The sequence below is a fragment of the Clupea harengus genome, chromosome 14 (genome assembly GCF_900700415.2).
Source record: "Clupea harengus chromosome 14, Ch_v2.0.2, whole genome shotgun sequence".
Taxonomy (NCBI): domain Eukaryota; kingdom Metazoa; phylum Chordata; class Actinopteri; order Clupeiformes; family Clupeidae; genus Clupea; species Clupea harengus.
The window spans coordinates 12049663-12075609 of NC_045165.1; the positions used below are offsets into that span (position 1 = coordinate 12049663).

General features: G+C 45.3%; 1 protein-coding gene across 1 annotated transcript in view; it reads left to right on the plus strand.

The window, feature by feature from the left end:
- The window catches only part of lrfn5a (leucine rich repeat and fibronectin type III domain containing 5a), a 41695-nt gene extending 16591 nt beyond the window's left edge, over window positions 1-25104 (plus strand). The window contains exons 2-3 of the mRNA XM_031580373.2: window positions 14226-15633; window positions 23220-25104. Coding sequence (XP_031436233.1) covers window positions 14246-15633; window positions 23220-24303 — 2472 coding nt within the window. The 5' untranslated portion in view covers window positions 14226-14245 and the 3' untranslated portion in view covers window positions 24304-25104. The remainder of the gene's footprint in view (window positions 1-14225; window positions 15634-23219) is intronic.
- Window positions 25105-25947: the final 843 nt, after the last annotated feature.

Consider the following 25947-nt stretch of genomic DNA (forward strand, 5'->3'; position numbering starts at 1 on the left):
GGGGTGGAGCTCAACCTATCTACCCCACAGCACTGATGGCCGATCAGGAGGCTGAAAGCTGGGAAGGGTGGGGGTGGGAATGGGGCGGGGGGGGGGGGGGGGTGTTCCAGCTCTCTGTCTGGAGGGGGGGATGGTAGAAATTCATAGAAATCAAACCAGGGGGTGCAAAGGACGATCAGACACTTCCGATAACACAGAGGAGCTGGATGGCCAAACGGGTGGAGGTGGAAAGATACTGGGGTGGTGGGGTCGGGTAGGGTGGGGTGTTCTTCATCTGTGTAGAAGTAGGAGGCAGTAGGAGAAGGAGGGGGAGGGAGGAAAAGGGAGGTGGAGGAGGCGGAGGAGGAGGAGAAGGGAGGGGTGTTGTCTGTAACGTTGCTTTGTGAATAACTCCCACATGGAATGGAAGACAGCGTTGCTGAAGGGCAGCAGTGCGCAGTCCTGCGTGGGTGCTGGATGCATGAAGCAGGCACCACATCACTATATTAAAGTACAAGTCTGAGAGGAGGGGAGAAATCATATACATAAAAGAATAAAACACTAATGTTCTTCTCTCCCCAGGCTGTCCATCACTTCCTATTAATATGCACACATCAATTGGCTGTGTGATGCAAATGAGATATTTCAGAATTGCAATATCATCTTATCCTCTTTCATTATTTATAAGAAATCAAAGTACTTTAATATTTCAGCTAATGTCTGCTTTGCCTACTAATGCCAGAGCAACCCTTAAAACTGCCACAAGAAGAAAGGAACAGAAACGTCGCACGAGGGGATCCTAAAAGAAATTAAGACAAGCGAAAAAAATGTGCCAGAAACAACAGCAAAAGCGCCGTAACAAAAACACATTGATTATGGATCGGATGTTTTCCTCCCGGAGGCGCAAGGCAAACACAGCGTGAGGAAGGGTGCTATTCAGCCTGATTGGCCATTAGGTCCCGCATTAATCCCTAAATGTGAAATCAATACAGGGGAGTCAAATGAGATCTGCGCCTTTGCAAGGTAGGTGGCAACCAGGCCCCTGCTGTTATGGATGTAGGGGAGGGACAGAGGTGTGCCAAAGAAGGACTGAGAGGGCGTTTTTCTTTGAGAGGCAGGCATGGTTGCTCTCACTGCAAGACACAGCGCTTTTTAATATGTGCTGATAAAGACAACAATAGCAATGACTATGACAGAGGTTTGCAGGTGCTTTGTTGCCGTGGTAATGATCTTTTTGCCAGTGCTGTCTTTGAAGGATCCTTTACACAAGCTGTCTTAGCAACAGTAACGTGTGAACTTAAAATGGGTGTTGCCTGTATTAGTAAGTAATCCCTTTTAGTGGAATTGATGTTGAAATCCATTCCCCAGACATGTTTTGATGCAGACCACAAAGGTATACACACACAAATCCCATTTAAACACCTAATACCTATATTTACATATGGTGGGAAACACATATAATACTTCATCAGTGGTCTGTATTTCATATCTTTGAGCAGCTTACTAAGGCCCAGTTGTGAAGTGATATTGTCAGAAATGGAATTCCTGCAGTGAATATGAAATTCCAGATCCCATAGTAAATACTGTTGTATATGCACCGTCCCTCAGACATGTTGGTCAAATCTGTGGTCAGTTTGATTGTATACATCACTTAAGTAATATTAGACAGTATAGCTCTAAGTATAGAGTTAGCATAGTTAGCTACCTACCATTTTTATATGAGTGCTATGTTATCTGCAAACATCTTGGTCGGAGGACAAGCAAGACGCTAGTTCTATTGTGCCTAAAAACATGTTCGGACTACATTTCTGAATACCTATAGAACATAGTAGTGGTTGAGCAGTAGATTTACAACTCCATATTTTCAATTCAGTGCATTCAGTTAAAATGTCCATCTTGGACATAAGGCATCTCATCTGTAGTATTTGTTTGTGAAACGAGTGTATAAAACTGGACTGTTTGTCTGTGGCGGTATCAGGACCTGTGGCCCTGGTTCCTGTGACTTGGACTCTGCTGTATGCATTTGAGATCTCCATTCTCAGGCTCCTCCATCTGTTGCGCATGTTTTGTCCTCCCTCTCTCTCTCTCTCCCTCTCTTTCTCTCTCTCTCTCTCATTTTTTCCCCTTTATCTGCATCACTGTCATTGCTATGCAGCTGGTGCTTGGCGGATAGTGGAGGCTGTGAATTTGTGTGGAAAAAGCTTTCTCTCTTCCTCTCTCAGTTGCTCTCTCTCTCTGCCCTCCCTATCTCCATCCCTTCTCTCTGTCTCTCTGCGAGCACAAACAGACAGATGGCTTAGGCTCTGGCTCTGCTAGGGCACGTGGGGTTAAGCCCAGAAGTTATCCTGCGCTCGCGGCACAAAGCACATGACCACCCTCTCCACAAACGCACATCCCTGGGACAAGAGGATTTAAGGATAGAGATCTGAAAAAAAAACATAAACAAACAAATGTATGATGGGAGGGATGTTTTCTCACTCTGCCCCTAATGACGAGCTGCCCTTGATTTCTGTTTGTGTATTATATGTCAGTGTTTTAGTGTGTGTGTGTGTGTGTTTGTGTGTGTGTGTGTGTGTGTGTGTGTGTGTGTGTGTGTGTGTGTGTGTGTGTGTGTGTTTGTGTGATCTTGTCTTACCAGCAACCGCAGATAACCCTCTTCATCCATCAGTGCTCTAAAACCAGCCTAGTGCGTTTGACACGCTGAATCTGTGTCTGAGTGTGTGTGCATGTTTTGTGGTGTGCATGTGTGTGTGTGTGTGTGTGTGTGTGTGTGTGTCAGAGTGGGGATATAGTCATAAGGATAAATGTGATAAAAGGATAACTTGAAGGGGTGCATTCATGTGTAAGATAAAGAGTGTGTATGTGTGTTAGAATAGAATTTCTTCAGCTCTCCCTATGATACCAAAAAAGGAAAAGAAAATAGACAACCATAAATTAATGGCCATTCTTAATTGCCTCCAAATTGCAAACAAGCTTCATTAAAAAAAGTTTCCTCTCTTTTCTAAGTGCCTATTTGCTGTTGAATAATTGATCCCTGAGTACATGTGTGTGTGTGTGTGTGTGGGTGTGTGTGTGTGTAAATGTGTCTTCTGCCTCACCCAGGCACAGTTCTCAGGCAGAATTATCCATCAGACTACTTGCACGCCTGCACTCTTCAGGGTGATAAGGCAATAGCGTGTTTGTTCAGATGTGTGTGTGTATGTGTGTGGGTGTGTGTGTGTGGTTTCACAGGGTTTCTATGCTGTCTGATGCTGTATACATACACATTTACCCGTAAATACACGCACCGAAACAAACAACACACACACACACACACACACACACACACACAGACACACACACACACACACACAGACACACACACACACACACACACACACACACACACACACACACACACACGTACACACACACACACACACACACACAGTTGCACCAGGGGGATTTCCTGCATGGGAAGTGTCACCCGATGCTCAGATGCTCAGAGTCGGTGAGGGGAAAAAGAAAGGGGGAGGGGGGGGGGTCGTATCGATCCCCAGTCACTCATGTTCACGTCTGATGGAGCCTGATGAATGTCAGAGGCCGTAAAATGTCACTGAAATACTCTTTTGTCCAGCTGCCGAGGTCTGCCCACAGAAAAATATATGTTGTCTTTTGAAGCTGTTGTTTGATGATATATGAAGGCTTTGAAGCCCATTTATATTTGGTCTTAAATTTCTTGTGTGGGGTAATACGTCCCCTCTTCCAAGGTTTTCTGGCCGTGTAAAAATAGTAAATTTGTCAAAACTAAATGGTAACTACAATCTATACTCTGCAGGACACTGGATTCCATTCCATCTGAAAACAACAATATATTTTTTTTTAAAAAGCAAAATGAAATGAAGCAGAAACAGCAAAATGAAACTGCTAGTGAACAAAAGTGGCATTTTAGAGCCAGACAATCGCTGTCTGATGAAACATGATGCGCATTCAGTTCTCCAAATATACCCATGGTGGCCAATCTACTTTTTTCTCCTTCTAAATAGGAAGTCCAAAAATAGTCCCATCAAAGGCATCCCCATGGGGACAAATCCGAAAGCTCCATAATGGTTTTTGCTCAGATTATTTTCTCATAGCGAAATGCTACGCTGTTATGAGGACTGGTAAAAGTCAGACCTCAGATGTGTATGTGGGTGTGTAAATGTGTGTGTGTGTGTGTGCGTGTGTGTGTAAGGGGTATTGGGTGTTCTAAAAAAAATCTATTGCCTGGTTCCGCAAGATGTATTCACTAAACCTATGAAGTTTCCTTCGGCCCAAAACAAAACAAGTGAAAGCCATGCATTAAGTAATTACCTCTGCTGGGCACACTGAGGCTGGGCTGCAGCTTTCGTCTCTTATACGAAAGCCAGCGAGCTGAGCGGAAGCTATTGATCTCCGTCCTCTCCCCACCGGTAAGTGCAGGGGATCGGCTCAGAGTCTGCTCCGTGTTACAGCGGCTCTGCTGCATATTCAGAGGATCAGACTCTGCTGCTACTGGAGAGAAGCATACAGTCACAAAGACACACACACACACACTCACAACACACACACACACACACACACACACACACACGCGCACACACACACACACACACACACACACACACACACACACACACACACATAAAGTACATTTATCTTTCTCTCTCTTTCTCCCTCAGTCTATCTTTGTTTCTCTCTATCTCCACAGACACACGGACACACCATAGGAACATGCACCTCAGAACTCAAAATGGCTGATGGCAAACCCATACATCTCAATTCCAACAACAACCCAGGGTTGCTTTGTTCTAGATGGAGGAAATATTTTTTCCTCTTCTCAGTTTAAGTAGCTTCTGGAGACAATTATCAACATTTCCATAATGGGGAGAAGTATTTTATCCTAAGAGAATCACAGATTACTTAATCTTGCTGAACTCTCAGTCAAGAGGAACATTTGTATAGAACAGTGAAAACAAGGTTAACCAGTGTTACACAGCATTGTGCAACCACTAATAGTTTGGGAACAGAATTTCCGTCATAAATTCATTTTCCGCATTTCCATTAAAAAAATTGGCACAGATGTTCCACACCGTGATGTTACAGTACATTACAGCAGTGATTTGCAAACAAGAGGCGACTTAACATCAATCGCAAAAGTAGATTGTGCAGACCGGATTCTCACCCCGAATGCTGATCATCAGATGATCATTAATTCCTCTGAATGAAATGGACAAAGGAAGGCGAATCAGCAATTGGTTGCATAATAAAATGGATCTAAGTGGTCGGGATGCAGCATCAGTGAAACAGGATCTATGATGTCAGTCGCGGGCAGGTGTGCTGTTTGTGTGTTCTCAGCACAATGCCTGCTGTAATCCATCACAGACATGTGTTTTTTGTCACTCCGAGTTTTTTGGTCCAGTCCAGTTCCCTGTGGAAGAGGAAAAATAGAGAGATAGCGTGTAGTTGTCGTACGCCTGCTGTCATATTCATTTGACTTACCATATTTTCATGGAGTGACAGTGGGTGCTTGTGCAGACATGGTTACAGTGGGGCTGGATTCTCATCCATGCAGGAACTACGAGGGTCATGTCTTATGTTTCTGGACTGCCTCGTTTATACATGATGGACGTTTGAGAATCTCATTTCTGCTGGGTCTTCTCTAATTCTATCTATCTATCTATCTTTCTTTCTATTTTTCTTTCTCTGTCTTAGAGCACTGTCACTCTCTCTTCATTCATTAAGATCTAGCATAGATAGACAGAGAGCACTGGCTCTGTATAGAGAGATAGGGAGAGAGATAGGGGGGATAGATGTTATCTGCTGCGCACAATGCCCCTGACTGTGGTTTTTTTTAGTCTCTGGCGTGTAATGATATCCCAGCAGGTGACAGTTGTAGCGAGTGACAGCATGGGCCCCTGAGCTGGGGGGATTTGATCCTGCCACCTCGCCGCCATCCCCATAGCCTTAGTCGCCTCTCAGCAGGGGCTCTTCACAGGAGCCTCCCCCCCTGCTGTGCTGCCAACGTGAAGCCCTGGGGGTCAACCCTCCGCTCCCTCTCTCCATCCCTCATTCTCTCTCTCTCTCTCTCTCTCTCTCTCTCTCTCTCATTCCCCTCCTGCGCTACACCCTCCAGGAGTTCCGCCAACAAAATGGCCTCTGAGGCTAAGTGTCCAGTTCACCTCCAACTGGGCTCACCCACCAAAAAATCCCTCTCTCTCTCTCTCTCTCTCTCTTTCTCTCTTTCTCTCTCTCTCTCTTTCTCTCTTTCTCTCTCGCTCTCTCTCGCTCTCTCTCGCTCTCCTGGGGGCACTGAGTGCTGGCTGGCCATAGACTTGCTTATGATCAGTCAGAGATGGGTGCAGGCAGGGGGTGCCTGAGTCTCCATCCCCCCAGGGAGGTGAAAGCAGGGCTAGGGGGCCGAGCACGGACCCCCTGTAGCCTTGAGATGGAGTGGATTGGGGGTGAGGAGAGGAGAGATGCGAGGAGGCGAGAGAGACGAGAGATATGGGGAAAGAGGAGAGGGTGATAAAATGCTGTCACGGGGATGTGACCATGTCAGTTTCAGAGGGAAGCTGATGATGGATCTCCACTTTATGCCCGTACATGAGAGAGAGAGGCTGAAGGCCACCTGCGAGTCATCTCATACTGTGCCCTGAAAACACAAAGAGCTGGGGCATTACACACTCTCTCTCTCTCTCTCTCTCTCTCTCTCTCTATGTATCTCTCCTCTCTCTCAGACACAAAAAGAGCAAATAAACTGATTTTTACTTTTTCAATAAAACTGAGCCCAATTTTTCCTCTGTCATCCCTCTATCCACAGATTGCTGTAAGGACAGAAGTGAATCTCAATTGTGTAGTTTCAGACTATTGCGTGAAAAGAGAGATGTTACACTCACAACCAGGTGTCTAATACAACCACTCCTTCAAAATAGAGGGCCATTTCTGTGTGTGTGTATTTCCGTGTGTGCATATTTCTGCGTGTGTGTATTTCTCTTTGTGTGTCATTCTGTGTGTGTGTATGTCTGTGTGTGTAAGTGCATTAGGTGCTTGCTGACATCAGAAAGAATAGACACACACACACACACACACACACACACACACACACACACACACACACAGGCAGACACACTGACATAAACATGACAGAATGAAGCACCATATACTCAAGTTGAACATACAAAACACCACACCCCTCCCCACCCCCCTGTGCATCATACATGAAGCTGTGCTCTGATTGATGTCGGAAGTGGGGAACACCCGCAGCGCACTGACCCGGCACCAGAGACAGAGACGGCGCTGCTGGCTAGCCGAGGTGCTCTGTGGCCCCCCTGATTTCAGGCAGAGCACTTGGGAAATGAGATCCCAGGAGATGAGTTGCTCAGTGTGACTCGGCTCACCTTCGCTATTAATATTCATGCCGTCGTGTGTGACAGAGAATTTATTTTCCTGTCCAATTAACTGACCTGAGAGCGAGCCAGCCCTGCCGACCACACACACACAGACAGTAAGTGTGTGTGTGTGTGTGTGTGTGTGTGAGGCACTCACATGTACACACACACAGTGAAATCCACACAGATGTGCACACACAGCCACACACATACACATGCCCACACTGATACATGCACACAGACACAGACACAGACACACACGTTCTCACAAACCCACACGGATGAGTACACACACAATCAGTTTCTGCCTGGTCTAGTGCTACTTAAGCTGAACAGTGCCAGAGGTCCTGTTGGATTGTTGCTTTTCTCTGGCTTGCAGTGGAGCCTCTCAGAGCGACAGAGAGGTGTTTGAGAGAGAGAGAGAGAGAGAGAGAGAGAGACGCAGAGGAGTGTAGGAGACGTGTGCTTACTGCTTGATGTTTTGCTCTCCTAACAACAGATATGCTTCACTGATGGTTGCCAGAGGAACGTTAGCAAAATAGAGAGGATGGGGTTGGGGGGGGGGGGGGGGGGGGGTAGAGAGACAAAGACTGCAAGGGAGCAAGAAATTAAGAGATAGAGAAAATAAGAAGGGGAAAAAAGAGGAAGAAAGGGAGGAGGGTTTGTTAACGAACAGGCTTGTTAAAGGAAAGGGCTTAGATAGACAGGCGAGAGGAGTTACACCTGCTTCAGGCATCGATACATGCTGTCAGTCTTTGCCTTGTCACTTCTCATTCTCTCCCTCCCACTGTTTCTACCTCTCTCACACACGCTCCCGCTCTCTGTTTCTATTCCTAACATCAGATGTCCCCAGTTGCTGATTGATGTAAAAAATCCAGCCTGAAAGTCCGTGCAGTCGCCACTTAAAACTGAGGACAAATGCAATTGTATCCACCGTCATCAGCCCAGCATGCCGTTCATACTGACAGCTGACTGGGTAGCCGGACAAAGACTGCTTGCATATTTATACACCGTCTGAACAATTGCTTATTGCAGGCACCATAAATAAAGAGATGGCAAATCTTACTTGTGTCGTTTGTTGACTGACACATTGAAATTTGAAATTGTATTGTTTGGAGGATAACCCCTTAAAATGCAGCATCTCGTTTTCGAGGGGGTCGTTTGTTCACTGACACATTGCTCAGTCATCATTTTCGTTTTCCTCTAAAACTGTGACTGAGAGGTTGGTGAGATTTCTGAAATATGCATACTGGTGGGTATGTGGTTGTATTTGTGAGAGAGAAAGTCTTTTTTTTTGTCTTTCTTGATTCACTGTGATTTGTGGACATATTGGCTTTACCCTTCACCTTAGATGGTTGACAAGTAAATGGATATGTGTGGGCAGCAAGTTGACTTTGGAAGGACCTTGGTAAAAAGAAATGCTTTTAACGTTCTCTCTCAGCCTAGTCAGAAAAAAGCCACGTGATTAGCCAGTATCCTTGGAGACGCTCACTGTTTCCTGCACATCTGGGACTTATAAGACAACCGAGTGTCAACACATGTGACAGAAGCTTGAAAAAGCATGCTGTGGGAGTGGGGCCGATGTTGGTGGTCTGAGGATGGTGCAAGAGCTGCAGACGTGTGTCATTTTAAACACCCTCATGTGCCATTTTCATTAGAGACATCATTATCATACTGCAGGGGCAATACGACATGACGCTGAGGATTTGCATAATATACCATAAGTATTGTACAGAGGACATACAGAATCGCCAAGGGTTTGCATATTGAATACATGCAGTGCTATATACTGTGTTGTATCATAGCACTCACACACACACACACACACGCTCACACACACACACACACACACACACACACACACACACACACACACACACACACACACACACACTCACACACACAGACACACTCACACACACACACTCACACACACACACCCTATTGCTGTTCGCTTTGACCTTGTAAGCAGCAGCAGGCTGGTCATGTGATGCTGATATATCCAAGCCCTCCCCCTGTGTGTGTGTGTGTGTGTGTGTGTGATTCTGTATGTGTGTGTGTGTCCGTGCAGAAGTGTATGTCTCTGTGTGTGTGTACTAGTGTGCGTGTGTGTGTCAGCCTCTCTATCTGCGCGTGTCTCCTGCGTGTTTGTGCGTGTATGTCAGTATCTATGTATGGTTGACGATGTGTGTGCGTGTATGTGTGTGTGTGTTTTGACACACCTTAAACATTTATGATGATATTTGGAGGGGTGACGAGGCAGCTCCTTTTAGAGCATCTGAAAAATTCACGGGTGCTCCTGTCATGTGTAGAAACTGATCTGCGTGAATTATGGAGGACCATTCATGTTGTGCGGCCTGTGCATAATTCATCGGTGCAACGTGTTCCTGTGCGTGTTGCCCCCCACTGCCCGTCTCCCAGCTCCACCAGCACCCCCCACCCCACCCCACCCCCCCGCAAAGCACGCAGGCAACTTCTCCCTCATCTCACTCATCCAGGGGTCAGCCAACGCCAGGTCGTGGCCACTGATCTGGAGAGAGGAGACTAGATTGAATATTAAAGTATTATGACATGAGCCTGTTTTGGACCGAGACGATGGTTCTAGGAAGAGTGGCGAGTAGGGATTGTATGATTTTTTTTACTAGAAATCATCAGAATTATGTGAATAGAATAAAAGGGATAATGACTGCAGATTTATTCTGATACATTAAACCACCGGAGTAGAAGGTAGCAAAGAACTCCACAATTCAAATCCACAATTTTTTTGGATTGGCTGGCAGGGGTCTGATATCCTGATCATAAAAGAGTATATGATACGATGTCATATGATATATGGGACAAATAGTTTCAATATTTGTGTGGATCAAAATGTTTGCAACAATAGCCATTGGGCTGGGTATGCATCTGGTTATGTATTTATGGAACCCTTGACCTCTAGGTGACCAGTTGAGATTGGTTTTCTCATGCGGAACAGCTACCTTCAGAGAAATGAGTTGCGACTGAGGAGGAAGAAAGAGAGAGAGAGAGAGAGAGAGAGAGAGAGAGAGAGAGAGAGAGGAAGGTAGAGCAAGAAAAAGACAGGCAGAGAGTAAAGCCCCTGAAGTGTATTTGGGCTAAGGGCCTTGCTCAAGGGCTCAGGAAACACAATTGTCTCATTTGTAGGGGCTGACATAGATTTGGACCTCCTGGGCACAAGCTTGAGTGCTAAAGCTGTCCAGCCAGTGGCCCACCCAACCCCAGCATGCCTGCTGCTGTCAGAGAACAGTCTGGTGTGGATCACCTGAGGTGTGTGTGTGTGTGTGTGTGTGTGTGTGTGTGTGTGTGTGTGTGTGTGTGTGTGTGTGTGTGTGTGTGTGTGTGTGTGTGTGTGTGTGTGTGTGTGTGTGTGTGTGTGTGTGTGTTTACAGTGAGACCTTTTTTGGGGGGGGGGTCTTAAAACATTCATCATTTTAGGGCTTAGGCAAGGCCTTTAATAAAACAGCCACGAGAGAGTGAAGCTGACACAGCAGCCTGCATGAATTAAAACTCCAGTCTTACCTCGTTTACTTCTGCATCTAATGCAGTAACCTGGGGCCGTGGCCCTTTGGGGTTAGAGGGTTTCAATTAAGAACACTGGAGCTAATTTGGATTCCACCTAGCAACCAGAACCAGTATTATTATTATTATGTGAAACAGAACCTCCTGGATTTCCTGAATCAGTATTTTACTGGATGTATTTCGTCTCTTTTGATAGATGTCAACGACATGTACAGTATGATACTAATCCCAACTTCTCAAAACTGATGCGTGCTGCTCAACACAAAGTTGGACTCACAACATGTGTGTGTGTCGGAACACTTGTTCAGTGCTTCATAAAATACAAAACTTCATATTGGATGAAGTCATATCTTCAGTCAGTCTATGCGTCTCTTGTGGTGCAGTTTCCCAGTTGATATGCATCTCTCAGTTCCCAGTGTAGAACCAAAGCAATATTGAAATATTAAGGTAAGCATTTCCATTTGTCCTTGCTCAGAACGCCTGTGCGTATAAGTGTGTGTGTGTGTGTGTGTGTGTGTGTGTGTCTGTGTGTGTGTGTGTGTGTGTGTGTGTGTCTGTGTGTGTGTGTGTGTGTGTGTGTGTGTGTGTGTGTGTGTGTGTCTGTGCAGGCATGGATTGGGACGCTGCGGTGCAAGCAAGGGGAAATTTGACCCGGCTGCGCCACAGTGATGGACAGTGCTCTTTGGCTCCATGATTAGATGTAATTTCTGGCCACATAAATTACTGTTGTGTGTCACTGTGAACTTTCGGCAATGCAATGACACCCTAATTGTGTCCCCTGCCACCTCGGTTAATTACCGCCTTGCTGAACATGCTTTGTGTTTCTCCCCTAGAGAGGGGAAACAAGCCATTATAGTTTTTTTTCAGTGCTTCAGGGTTTCCAAGGGAGGTAGCACCCCCAATCAGTTTTCTAAAAACGGTGGGTTGTGGTACCAAATAGAAATATTCCCTTCCCGTTGGAGTAAAGTAGACGTTGAGCTGTATACACTTCATCAACCATGAAACTTGAATCTAATGCGATCATGGCTCCATTTGCCTTTTCAAAGACACCAGCTTCCCGAAATGCACTCCGTGCAATTTCCACATGTGGCAGGTCACTAATAGGAACAGGAAATGCAATTTCAAACCAATTTCGTGAAAAAAAAAAGGCTTGTGCACATGAAGGGCAAAACCCACAATGAGGTGGTTCCTGCCCCTATTTTGGACAAAAACACAGTCCATTCTTTTTTTCACTTACCCTAAACTGACAACAGGCTGTTCGGGTCACTATGCCTGGTTTGATTGATTCCCCTGCGACAGATGTGATATTGCCTTTGTCGCTAATCTGCCGATAAGAGGCAGCCGTCTCGACTATGTTATCTCACGTTCCAGGTTAGGGCGAATGTGAGAGCAGACACAGTGGAGACCATTTTGACTGCTGCCGTTAGGAATGCTCTGCTCGGGGAGATCGAAAGGGATACTGACAGACAGTGCAGTGATAGTGTTTCTTCCAACACCAGCCTTGTCATTACTGGCATCATCCCGGACCTACAGCGGTGTGTGTGTGTGTGTGTGTGCACAGATCTCATGTTCCGACGGAACAGCGAGGCGTCGGCGCGACTATGTGTGTTAAATCTGTTTCCGATCTGCTGATGTGTGCAGGGAACGGAACGCCTGTCACAGCAGGAACGTGACGCTGCCTCTTAAGAACGGCATTTAGTTTAGCATGATGCATATCTGGCGGGGCGGCTCTCGAGGCTCTCGCCAGCCCTTGCGAGCGGGATGTTGCGTTGCGAATCAGATAGGCCCCCATGAATCAGCCACTTAATGCCCCATCCCTGATCTTACATATGCAGACTGCAAAGCACTCTCCATTACAATCTCATATTTCTACCCTCTATTCGTTCCACCCAGCATCTCTCCCTCCCTCTTCCTCTCTATCTTTCTCTCTCTGTCTCCCTCTTTCTCCGGCAGTCTCTTTGCACGATAAAAAGCCGTGAGTGCGTGCACTAGTGCATATGCAGTAGCTCTGGATGAAAATCAATGGTAAGGAATTACAGCCTGGTAATGAACATGATCTTTCTGTCGGAGAGCGAGATGCAGCCGTGCTTTTATTGCTCGGTGGCAGAGTGACCTTCCTGCAGGCTCTTGACATGGCTCTCTCTCTCTCTCTCGTTCTCTCTCTCTCTCTCTCTCTCTCTCTCTCTGTTATGGCACTACACTATTAGCCATAACAGCCTTTTTCTGTCATGTGAACTTGACAGGAGGAAAGAGTAAAGATGTACCGGTGGTCCTTTTTCCCACATCAGAATGTAACGGTGGAACGTTTGCTCTTTTTTGTTCTTTCGGTCAAGTAGGACTGGAGGTGTCTGTGTGTGGGCCTGTGTGCATGTAGACTAGAAGTGACCTTTAAAAGAGACCCGCCTGCCCTTGTGCAAGGCAGCCAGATGACAGTTCAGACAGCCATAAGGCTACCCTCCCCTTCCCTTTCCCATCCCAGAGCCTAGTCTTATTTCATTTTCAGCCACGCACACTATCCCTTTCATGTGCTGACTGAGTGGCAAGACCCTTATCTTGTCATTACATTACTTTTCTCTGGCATAATTGCCACGGTGATATCCGCAGGTCGGCGGGGGCCACGTGCCACCGCCACCCACATTTACAGAGGAGCGTTATGAAACAAGTCCTCCTCTCTCTCTTTCTTTCGTTTCTCGTTCCCCCATTCTCTCTCCCTCTCTCGCTTCTCTCCGCTCCCCCGCATTCTTTTATTTTTTTTTCAAATTCAGAGTGACTGACCCCAGCGTGAAGAGAGAAGCATTAGTCACATAATCTATGCTGAGAGAAGAGGGAGAGAGTGAAAGAAAGGAAGAGAGAGAGAGAGAGAGAGAGAGAGAGAGAGAGAGAGAAGGAGGCAGAAACCGAGAGGATGATGTACTGTTTGTGTTCCAAACCCGAAGACCTCTTCAATGAAAGCATCAATGAGCGTGCATATGTGCAAGCAGAATGCACATTATTCGTCGTTGTGTCTGGCGATGTACTAACACACTGAAATAATTGGTTTTGGTGCGAATGGCCACGGATATTTCATGCTTCATCGGAGGGAAATATGCATATAGCCACACAGATTTTTATTTTACCATTACGGTCTACTTCTGTCAATGATGATGTGTGCTAACGAAAGGGAGATATTCATGCTAAATATAGTTTAAAAGTATTATAAAATATTCAACATAAGCATCTGCTGCTTGTCTGTTTGCTAAATGAGTGCACTCTAGATTGATTATGGGCTGTTTCTTAATTCCAAATGTGATTAATGATTTCTGTTTTTCCTTTTTTTTGCAGGTGTTAAAACCTGACTTACAATGGAAAAACTGCTGGTCCTCTCGTTCGTCATTGGAATGGCAGTGAAGGCCCAAACTTGTCCAAAGCGCTGTTCGTGTCAAGTGTTATCGCCCAACCTTGCCACCCTCTGTGCCAAAAAAGGGCTCCTCTTCGTCCCGCCGAACATCGACCGCCACACCGTGGAACTCCGCCTGGCCGACAACTTTGTCACCAGCATCAAGCGGAAAGACTTTGCCAACATGACCCGGCTGGTGGACCTGACACTGTCGCGGAACACCATCAGCTACATTACGCCGCACGCGTTCGCCGACCTGGAAAACCTGCGCGCCCTGCACCTGAACAGCAACCGGCTGACGCGCATCGCCAACGACACCTTCAGCGGCATGTCCAAGCTGCACCACCTCATCCTCAACAACAACCAGCTCATGCTCATCAGTCTGGGGGCGTTCAACGACCTCCTGGCGCTGGAGGAGCTGGATCTCTCCTACAACAACCTGGAGAGCATCCCCTGGGAGGCCATCCAGAGGATGATCAGCCTCCACACGCTCAGTCTAGACCACAACATGATCGAATACATTCCCGAGGGCACCTTCTCGCTGCTGCAGAAGCTCAACCGGCTGGACGTCACGTCCAACAAGCTCCAGAAGCTGCCGCCGGACCCACTCTTTCAGCGAGCGCAGGTGCTGGCCACGTCGGGCATGAGCAGCCCGACGATGTTCGCGCTCAGCTTCGGCGGCAACCCGCTGCACTGCAACTGCGAGCTGCTGTGGCTGCGGCGGCTGAGCCGCGAGGACGACCTAGAGACGTGCGCGTCGCCCACCCACCTCTCCGGGCGGTACTTCTGGTCCATCCCCGAGGAGGAGTTCCTGTGCGAGCCACCGCTCATTATTAGCCACTCGCCCGAGATGCGCGTGTTGGAGGGCCAGCAGGTGGCGCTGAGGTGCAAGGCCCGCGGCGACCCCGTGCCCGCCATCCACTGGATCTCCCCGGAGGGGAAGCTGGTGTCCAACACCTCGCGCACCGTGGTCTACGCCAACGGCACGCTGCACATCACCATCACCACCGTCAAGGACACGGGCTCGTTCACCTGCATCTCGTCCAACCCGGCCGGCGAGGCGCATCAGACCGTGGAGCTGATGATCATCAAGCTGCCGCACATCACCAACAGCACCAACAACATCCAGGAGTCCGACCCCGGCTCCTCGGACATCTCCACCTCCACCAGGGCTGGGGCCAACGGCAGCAACCAGACGGCCGACGTCAAGACCAGCCCGGACAAGAGGGTGGTCATAGCGGAGGCCACGTCCTCCACTGCCCTGATCAAGTTCAATTTCCAGAGGAATATCCCTGGCATCCGCATGTTTCAGATCCAGTACAATGGCACATACGACGACTCTCTGGTTTACAGGTACGATGGTAATATCAGTTTTTAGGTTTTAAAATGACTTCAGTAGTTTTCAAAATCTAAATGGCTATTAAATGCCACTAACTATAAGGTTTTGAACCGGTACCACTGATGACTGTTGAGCTGAAGCTGTGTGAGATGACATTTCATAAATCTGGCCATTCAGGCTCTAGTGGCACAGAGTGCCCATATGAGTGTTCTTTTAAAAGAAAGCCAATAGACACAATTAGCTTACCTAACAAGCAGAACTCGTTGCGGTTGCCAAACAGTTTCAGAATGACCGAGGCCTTTGTCCGAATAATGACTCTGTGCCAAGGGAGTTATACAACGACCATACTATGGGATTTCACACATACACGCATACAAACCTGCAGAGAAACACACACACACACACACACACACACACACACACACACACACACACACATAGGCACACATGCACCCCCTCACACACACACACACACACACACACACACACACACATATGCATTGGCACACACACAGAGTATGTACAATACACAAAGTATGAATACATTTAATTTCCAGATAGAAAATGATTCTGATGCTGCATCTTCCAAAAGAAGAAAGAAAGAGCAAAAGTAGGGTTGGAAGAGGCACACATCCTGCCATCTCTGAGACACTGAGGGGTGATGGGCCTTTTTGTTTTAGAAGGCATCCAAGCTCGAACTCCTCAATAACTCCACGACACTTACACCAGTAGATTCTCTCGCTACTAACAATTAACAGTGAGAGGAGCCAAATGGAAAAGACAGAAAGTATACCGCCTCTGAGTAACTTAATGAATGAATCCATCACTTTTTGTGTTTATCTAATGAAGAGGTGGGGATCAATCTTAACGGCCTTGGTAGACGAAGGCGACGGGAGGAAATCAATCCTTTCTCCGAGGTCCCACACAAAGTCTGGCTTTGAAGGGCCTCCTTTGAGAGTGATAGTTGTGTGTGGTTGATTCCCCTCAGCTGAGTCGGCAGTCAGTTTCCAATTCAACTTCAACCCTCGGTGTATTCTTTTATTTGTAGTGGGAAATGTTTACATCCTTGAAAGTATTGACAAAGAGTTCACAGGCGCTTTACGAGCAGTAGAATGCAGTGATGGGCAAATCACATTATTATAGTCTAGTGCAGGGGTCCCCGAACCTTCTCTTAGGAGGGCCAGATCCCTCTGCCTGGCTCTTTGGGAGGGCCGGAGTATGTCAGTAACAGGAAATAGAACTGTGGACAACAACAGGTCTACCCTAGTTGAATATTAACACATTACACCAAATGATATAGTTCAATCTGTTTATATGCCATTGTTAGCTGGGTTTATTGTACATTGCCACGGTACACTGTCAAAGTTGTATACATAATAGGGAAGTAACAAGAATATATATATACATATATACATGTATATATATATATATTACTAGTTTAGTGCAAGTAGTGTAGGATTAGGAAAAGAGTTGAAAATCAGCGAAATTGGAAAATCTGTAGGAATACAACATTTTAACAAAGAAAAAACAGTTATTATTATTATAATTATAATTATTATTATTATTATTATTATTAATAATAATAATAATAATGCTTAATCAATACAACCATTATAATCATTATAATCATATAATCATTACTATATTAGGTCAATATTCAGGAGTAAATAATAATAGTTCAGTATTAGCATATCTCTATCTATGCTATTTACAAAACAGTCCCATACAGTCATATATGACTAGCCAGAAATGAACGAATTACAAAGGCTATCGTTTAAAGTAGCTAGCTAATGATAATTGTTTCAAAACTCTGATGTACGTATTAAGAACAATAGGTAATCTTTGGGATCACCATGTTTGCAGCCTGCTGGAAGAGAAGACATTGGTACTGTGTATCAAAAGGGTGTGTCACCTCCCTCTCTTTGCTAAGTGCTTGAGTTATGTTTACAATGGCAAGGCAAGTTTATTTATAAAGCACATTTCATACACAGAGGAAATTCAATGTGCTTTACATAAAGAAAAGCAAAAGGAAAATCCAAAGGAAAAATAACAACAAAGTGAAAAATATATAATTTAAACTATTAAAATGAAATGATAAAACATCATATCATCATAAAGAAAGTACAAAGTCCATCAAGTAGTAATTAAAAGAGAGTAATATAATGAAATCAGTGATCAGTGATATAATTACAAGTGAGGTGCAGTAGGAGCTAAATCATAGGCACATGAAAAGAGAAATGTTTTTAACTTAAATTTAAACATTTCTACATTTGGGGCACATCTACGATCTTCTGATAGTTTGTTCTATTTGTATGCAGCATAACAGCTCAATGCTGCTTCACCCTACTCAGTTTATATTCTTTAAACATATCACAGATGTGTTCAGGGCCTTAACCATTCAGTAATTTATAGACGTATGGCAGCACTTTAAAGTCTATTCTGTAACTAACTGGAAGCCAGTGTAAATATTTTAGAACTGGAGTAATGTGCTCTGTTCTCTGGGTCTTGGATAAAACACTTGCAGCAGTATTTTGAATGAGCTGCAGCTGTTTAACGGTCTTTTTGGGCAGACAAATTGGGCTACAATTGTGTACCCTTTTATTATACCGAGAAAGGTGAACCAATGATGGTAGAAACAGTCATTTTCTACAGCTTCCTTACAGTTATTAAGGTAAACAGACACAGGTCTATGTCTGTAGGGATTCTTTCCATGCTGTCAGGCACTTATAATAACATTATGAGCCTGTCGGTGGCAAAAAGAAGCGGTTGACTTTGACGCAGAGGCTTACCCCATAGGATTACATTGTATAGAAAAGAAGAAAAGGAAAAGGGAGTTGTTTCATGCATACCAAAAAGCATTCTTTAGGAGAATTTTCAAATAGGTTGAGCTCTTGCATGGTGACTGCACAGACGTGTGAAAATCAAAGGGTTCTACTGTGTGTCTTGAGATGAAAGTATGTGCGCCACCGGAAGAAAAAAAAGGATATAAATATACATGCAAATATGCCTGCAAATGAGCGCCACAGAGAGATTTCCCATTAAGGATGAGCAGAGTAGTTGAGATGTGATGAGAAATATATAGAAGAAATAAAGCAGAACATAGCTTGAGCACATATGAAGAGAGCATCATTTCTATATGTATTCATTTTTGCCCCTCCGCCATCATCAACTTAATGCATGCAGCGCAAATGGGTGCGATCCCTTACATTTCAAGCTAAGTAGCCTATAGGGTCAGTTTGCCAGCCACAGACCATGGTGTTAAATATGGAGAAAAACAACCACACACAAGCAGTTAGTCTGAGCGGGATAATGCAGAGAGTGAACTTGTGATAGTGATTTCCCATATTGCCTAGTAGAGGTGCACAGTGACATTATTATCTTTATCAGTGTCTGTTCAATCAACATAATTATCTGTGTCTGTATCTAAATTCAGATAGAATGCCAGAAGTGAGCGTGGTTTAAACCGGACATCGCGTAAAATCGGGCAAATGCTGTATTGTCTAAACTAATAGGCCTATTCATTGGCAATGCAATTGTTCTGCTTTCAAACCATGAAATTGATCGGATATTGGCATATAATTAATTATGAAATATATTTCCACATTCTCATACTGTACTTTTCATCTCTCTCTTTATTTTTTATCCCCCTGCTTATCCCTTTGTCATTATATACTTTTTTTCATTCCCAAATTTGGCTTTGAGATGTTTTGTAGACCTACTATTATTGATATTATTATACTATTATTGATTTCCAGAGTACGCATATTTTAGCATATTTATACAACTGCCCTTACTCCAGACCAGGTTACTTTTTTGAACGTTTCTTACAGATAATGGCATAATGATCATTGGTTTGTCTTGCCAAAATTGTATGCTGCCAGTTCACACAAGCCACCCACTGCTGCCAACGTGCGTCTGATGATGCAAAGGGCTGCGTTGCAGACACTGCAAACACAATGGACTTTTTAATCTTGTGTCCATCCACAACAATATGAATTTATTTGAAGAAGCATAGTGGTTGGTGCACAGACGTGTTCGTCATGGAGCTGACTTTTTTTCCCGAATAATAATGGTATTTTCGGGTAGAAGAAATATGTCTTAACATTGCATTATTCATGTTTTCCAGATTAACGTGTTCGTATTCGGGTGCATCCCTATTGCCTACTGGCAACAGTCACATCATTTTTATCAAAGACAAATCCACTGCCTCTAGGCCATCAACAACAGCACCAAAGAAATCCCTTATTTTGAATTCATCCTTTTTTGACCGTTTATTTTGTGAGTGGAGTTGTACCTTAAACTGGCGGGACTGCACAGTTAGATTAGTAGTCAGAGCGGGCAGGAGGCTGTGCTCTTGCCTGGGTGATGAGTCCCCGATACTCAACCACACTGTAAACACAGACTTCAGCATAACGTCAGTTTTACGGTTGCCTGTGCCTGACAGACACCATTCTCCCACTGAGGATGTAGAGAGGAGATTGGCCAAAATAGCTGTAAGCAAGTTCAGCAGCAAGGAGATTTATATAGATGGAAGTAAGAATAAAACAAGGGAAGGTGAAGAAGAAGATGATGATGAAAAAAACAACACTCCCACTGGCCCAGTTTCCCAAACAAGCCTGTCTGGCGGTGATGCTTAAGTCTGTTCCCCAGTAGGATTAAAAGTAATATGGCTGCTCGATCCCACATTAAACAAATAAATAAATAACTCAGTAAAAAACACAGCTGGGCCCTCTTTTTAATATCCCACTAAACACATTGGGCCATTTAATCTAAATGTGATATTGTGATGTTTAATTGAGAAATGTCCAAATGGATTCTCAACAAACAGGGCAAGGCGCCACCCTTCTGTTATGGGAAGATTTGCTAATAGGGTTTATGAAAGCATTAATACTTGCCAGTAGTCTTTAATGTCACTGCAGTTTTCTCACTGCCATCAGTCAAGCAAATGGGCAAACTGGAACACTCCCCTAACACCCATTATCCCTATAGTACACAATACCACCATTTTAGCTTCCCTAAAAGGGTTGAATGATATTTGATTACTGCTATAGATTGTCATGGGAGGATGTCAAAACGAGGCCTGCATCTCTATGCAAAGATAATAAATAGAATATAATAGAATAATAGTAATAAATAGATAAATAGAATGTAAAGCAAAAGCACATGGGCCCCTGCTCTTCGCTAGGAGTGGGTTATGGATTCTGTTTAGTTCGGAGTTTAGTTGTGTTCTCTTTATGTTGTCATGGCATTATACAACAGACAGATCAGATTTAATACACTTAGCTACAGTGAACTGATCATCAGAGATTATAACCTGCAGTAATTTATGGTGGCACTGTCACCGTAACCAGATTATGTGTGTTTCCCAAACTTGGGAGATCATTGGCATTATCACGTCCCGTTCTCACGACAAGGCACAGCACATCTGTGTGCTGAAACCCTAAACCATCTGTCACAGGCAAGCTACGTGATGTGCATCAGAGAGTGCATATTGTCTTGAATGGTATGCTATGGGCATGAGGGCTTTGTCTGTCAACAACTTACCTCCCTTCCCTTTCCGCAATAGTCAAACACACTTTGTTTGTTTGGGTTATTTACAATGTGTACTACGACACAAATTCGCAGAGCTTTGCCATCATATGTCGTGAGCTGAAGTCTGGACTGGACTGACAATCGGTAATGGCGACGAGAGAGCAGTCACTGGCTGTGTGATTCAATTCAGTCGTGTGAGTGTGCTTATGAATTAATGATGAACATGCAAACACTGTCAGCCATTTTGCTCAAGCCAGGGGAAAATGGAGCGGCACACTGGATGCATTGTTTTTGAACGCCGGTGCCTCAATAATACTCTCATTCTTTCATGCAGTTTCATGGCTTTGCTTATGGATGTGTGCATGGATGCCCTCACACATGCTTGCTTGCTTGCTTGCCTTTTTTGCCTCCTTCATGCCCCTATTCTCTCTTCCCATCATGCTCATGCAGCCGTTGCTTGACTTGCCCATGATTGAGTGCGCTGCTTCGGTTTGCTTATCAGCGAACAACAGAGCGTTACAGCTTTTACCAGTCATAGATGCAATCTCTTGAGCACATCTCCTGAGGATGACGGGGGTGTACGGTGCAAAGTTTTAGATTTTTTTTTCTAATTACCGTACGATCACTTGTCCTATTAATTACAACAGAATGTTATTGTTCTGCTGGGAATCTACGCCCTTTTGGGATTCAGTACATTTTGATTAGAGTATAAATATTGGCCCGAAGCCTGCATGACACAGCATTTATGCTCTTAGAATATCTCTTCTATTAACTTTTTTCCAATTAACATCCTTAATAGCTCCCATTTATTCAATATCCTGTCATACTTCAACAAGAACAAAAAAAGAAAGGTCTGCGTGGATAAAAATGCATTTCACTCTCCCTTGTCTTTGATTTAGTCCTACATGTAACAATGTTCAGTTGCGATAAAGGAGAAGAGCTGTAAATAAGCACTGGTAAAAGCATCGCGACAATAATGGTTGCGTTTCACTAGCGTGGCTTAGTCAGATAAAAGCCTGGAAGTACACTAACGACAAGTGTAACTCTTTAGTGCGCTGAGAGCAAAATTAGACCCAGGCAGCCACATTCACTTACCAGCCTGATAAAAGTCGGGACAGTTCCGTAGGACTGTACTGAGAGGGGAAAAAAAACAGCCCACTTCTACAAAGCACCGGCATCTTTTGAACCACACTGCAGTTGTTTTTTTAATTCAGTGATTTATTTTTTCTTACCCCTCTCCTCCCCTCCCTTTCCTCTCTTTTTGAATGTATTAAGCGCAGTGGGTTGGATGAAGGCAGAGTCAGGTGGAGTATGGGCAGCGTTGATAAGGGGGAAAGCATTGTTCACGGTGACAGAACATCCCTTTGAGAGTTATACAGGCCCCGAGGACAACTTAAGGGAGCGGCGTGGCCAGAGTGGATCTGCTGCAGCCCCTCTGCGCTAGCCACTCACATGTAAAACTCCTGAAAATGTTCCCTTAGCAGGGAGAGAGGAGTCAGTGAAGATAAGTCGATGACAGCCGGCTGAGATTTTTTATTATTATTTGGCATTGTATTAATATCATCGATGACATGGATTCAAAAGTCAAACCGGTGTTTGAATCATTTGACATTTGACTTGTATTCGTGCACTGTTTGAATATGTACAAAAGTATCAATCTCAAAAGTGTTTAACATCACAACTATAAAATCAGTGGATAACTAAAGCCATTAAAGTTTCTCAGGATCCAAGGCACAGGAAGTCATGAATTATGTTTCTTGGCTGCCATCATGATGAGTCATCCCTTTGCACCAAGGCTATGGTGTTGTATGTCTAACCTTTAGCAAATGTCTCCCTGTCTAAACAATTGATGAAAGTCAAAGTTATCTATAGAATCAGTGTAATATTTAGATAGTGCTTATTCTGTCTAGACAAATCCATTCATTTTTCAGAAGTGCTTTCCTGCTGAAAAAGGGTGGTTTTGCTCAGCTCATACGTAGTGTACATAAAAGTTTCCTCAATCTCACTGTATTTATTCACTCTGTCATGACATCCATTCAGCTGTCTTATTTCTCATTGCGTCTCACAGGATGATCCCTCCCACGAGCAAAAACTTCCTGGTGAACAACCTGGCAGCAGGGACCCAGTACGACCTGTGCGTGTTGGCGATCTACGACGACGGCATGACCTCGCTGACGGCCACGCGCGTGGTGGGCTGCGTCCAGTTCACCACCGAGTCCGAGTACCTGCGCTGCCACTTCATGCAGTCGCAGTTCCTGGGCGGCACCATGATCATCATCATCGGCGGCATCATCGTGGCGTCCGTGCTCGTCTTCATCATCATCCTCATGATCCGCTACAAGGTGTGCAACAGCAGCGACTCGGCCAAGGGCCGCATGGTCACCACCAACGTGCACTCGCAGACCAACGGCGCGCAGTCGCAGGGCTGCACCGTCACGCCGTCCGTCTCCAAGCAGGCCATGGGGGGGAAAGACGGCGGGGGGAGTGACGGAGGAGGAGGAGGAGGAGCAGGGGGCAGCCAGAAGGGCCCACCGCCGGATACCCTGACCCACTCATCGGAGACCACGTCTCTAGCCGAGTGCTCCACCGCTACCTCCCAGTTCAGCCAGGGCTGGACCACCGCGGGCTCCTCGGGCACACTCAAGAGCAAGCGCAAGGGTGCCGCGCCAAAGCCCGCCGGCACTCCCGGCCAGGCCTCCTCCGGCGCTGCCAAGAGCCCGGAGCCCCAGATCGAGGTGCTGCTCAACGCGGAGACGCAGAACACCAACCGCAACAACTCCACTGCCCTGCAGCAGCCCCCGATGGTCCACTTCGTGGCCGCCCCCGCGCCCGGCCCCTCACACCCACCTCCTCAGCTGCCCCCGGCGCGCTTCAAGGACACGCCCATCCTCCGCAGGGTCCATCAGAGGCCCTCCGGCTCCAAATACCTGACACTTCCGGTGGAGGGCACGAGAGCCAAGCGCAGATACTCTCTCAACGAGGACCTGTCCAAACACCACTGCTACATCGGCTCGACCAAGTTCAGCAGCGTGTGGTCGGCCAAGCGGAGCCTATCCATGAACGGGATGCTGCTGCAGCTGGAAAACCCGGATTTGGAAGGCGGGAAGGCCACTCACTCCAGCGCAGAGTGGATTCTTGAAAGCACTGTGTGAATGTAAAAGTGGGACAGTGTGTATGTAACTCATGTTTATGTACGTACGTATGTATGTATGTTGCTATGAAAATAAGTGTGTGTGTGTGTGTGTTTTTTATTTTTATTTCTCTCCTCTCCTCTCAAAGGATTTATTTGTCTATTTTCTGTCTCTTTTTTATTTTCATGAAGAACAACAGACAGTCTGATGAGTCCTGACTAATCAAATCCATCGTTCCTTCTATTGGGATCACCTCTCTGCAGGCACTGTTGCCACAGTCCAGTAGCCTTGGCACTTCTCACAGTCACCCCCATTTCAAAACCAGTGACCGGAGGAAAAATAAATCCTTTCACGTTTTTTCTGTACCTAGACTTTCCATACTTACCTTGACAAGAGAGAAAAAAAGAGCATTGGTGCCTTCCTTTGCATAACAGTCGTCCTCTTGCCAAGCACCAACCAAGAAATGAGTTTCAAACAGATCAAGGAAATGTGGCGTCAGGAGGAACCAGAAAGATTTCACAAAAAGCCTTTCTACTCAAGGAAATAAACATTTCCTTCATACTATTATGACACACACACACACACACACACACACACACACACACACACACACTTACAAAAAAAAGAACGATTATCAAAGGACTTATCACAGGACCTGTTATTAAATTCATATTTTTTAAAGAAAAAAAAAAAAGTATTCTTTTCAGTGACGTTGATACTGCCTTTGTTTAAAGGCTATGAAACCATGTACAGGATGACAACATCTGCTGTGTTGTTACGTTGTGTAAAATAAAAAAAAAGAAAGAAAAAGAAAGAAGTACACAAAACTGGTGTCTCAGTGATGTCACACACACAATACTGTCCTCCGATGAGAAAATCCCCCGTGCTTTTGATTGTTTTTAATGTAAATAATCCGCGACAGCTGCAGGGTGATGTCTTCTGGATGGCGTCCTCCTGTTCTATGTTATATGGGACTCTGCGCAATGTGAATGTGGTCTTATTTTACAGGACGCAGTCAGAAAGATGGAAGCTTTTGAGCTCATTCCTCTGTTAATACCACACCACAGAGACACACTCGGCCAGCTGTGAGAGTTATCACAGAGTGATAATGTGCAGGGGGCAAAGAGGACAGAGAGGCAGGCTATAACCTTTGCTGTTCGATCAGTGCTAAGCCAGCTAGTTCATATGCAGGCAGTTGTGGTGGCTCAACAGGCCAGGGCAGTTCACAGATTCATATAAAGCGAGAACAGATTGCAAGCAAAATGCTCAGTGACTGTATATATAGAAAACACACTGCTTGTCCCTGTTGCCCATGGGGGATTGTGAAACGCAATGGATTTGCAAACAGATTTTGACCCTCACCATATGACCAGTCCATAGAAGCCAAAGTTCTTACTCCTGACATTTGACCAATTCCACAGGCCAACTAACCTCGTCATCTCATATTTCTGTCTACAAATAAATGATAGGTGACTAATGTCACCTCTAAAAACGTTCAGAATGATTATACACACTTTACTTAGGGTTGGAGTTTTCCACTGTTATTTTAAGCCTGAACTGATTTATTCGTATGCGAGTCATCATGGGACAAACAGCGTGATTGTCACAGTGTTTGACAGCCCTGATGACCTTCTTTAGGCCTCCTTAAGCCGTAAACACTTAATG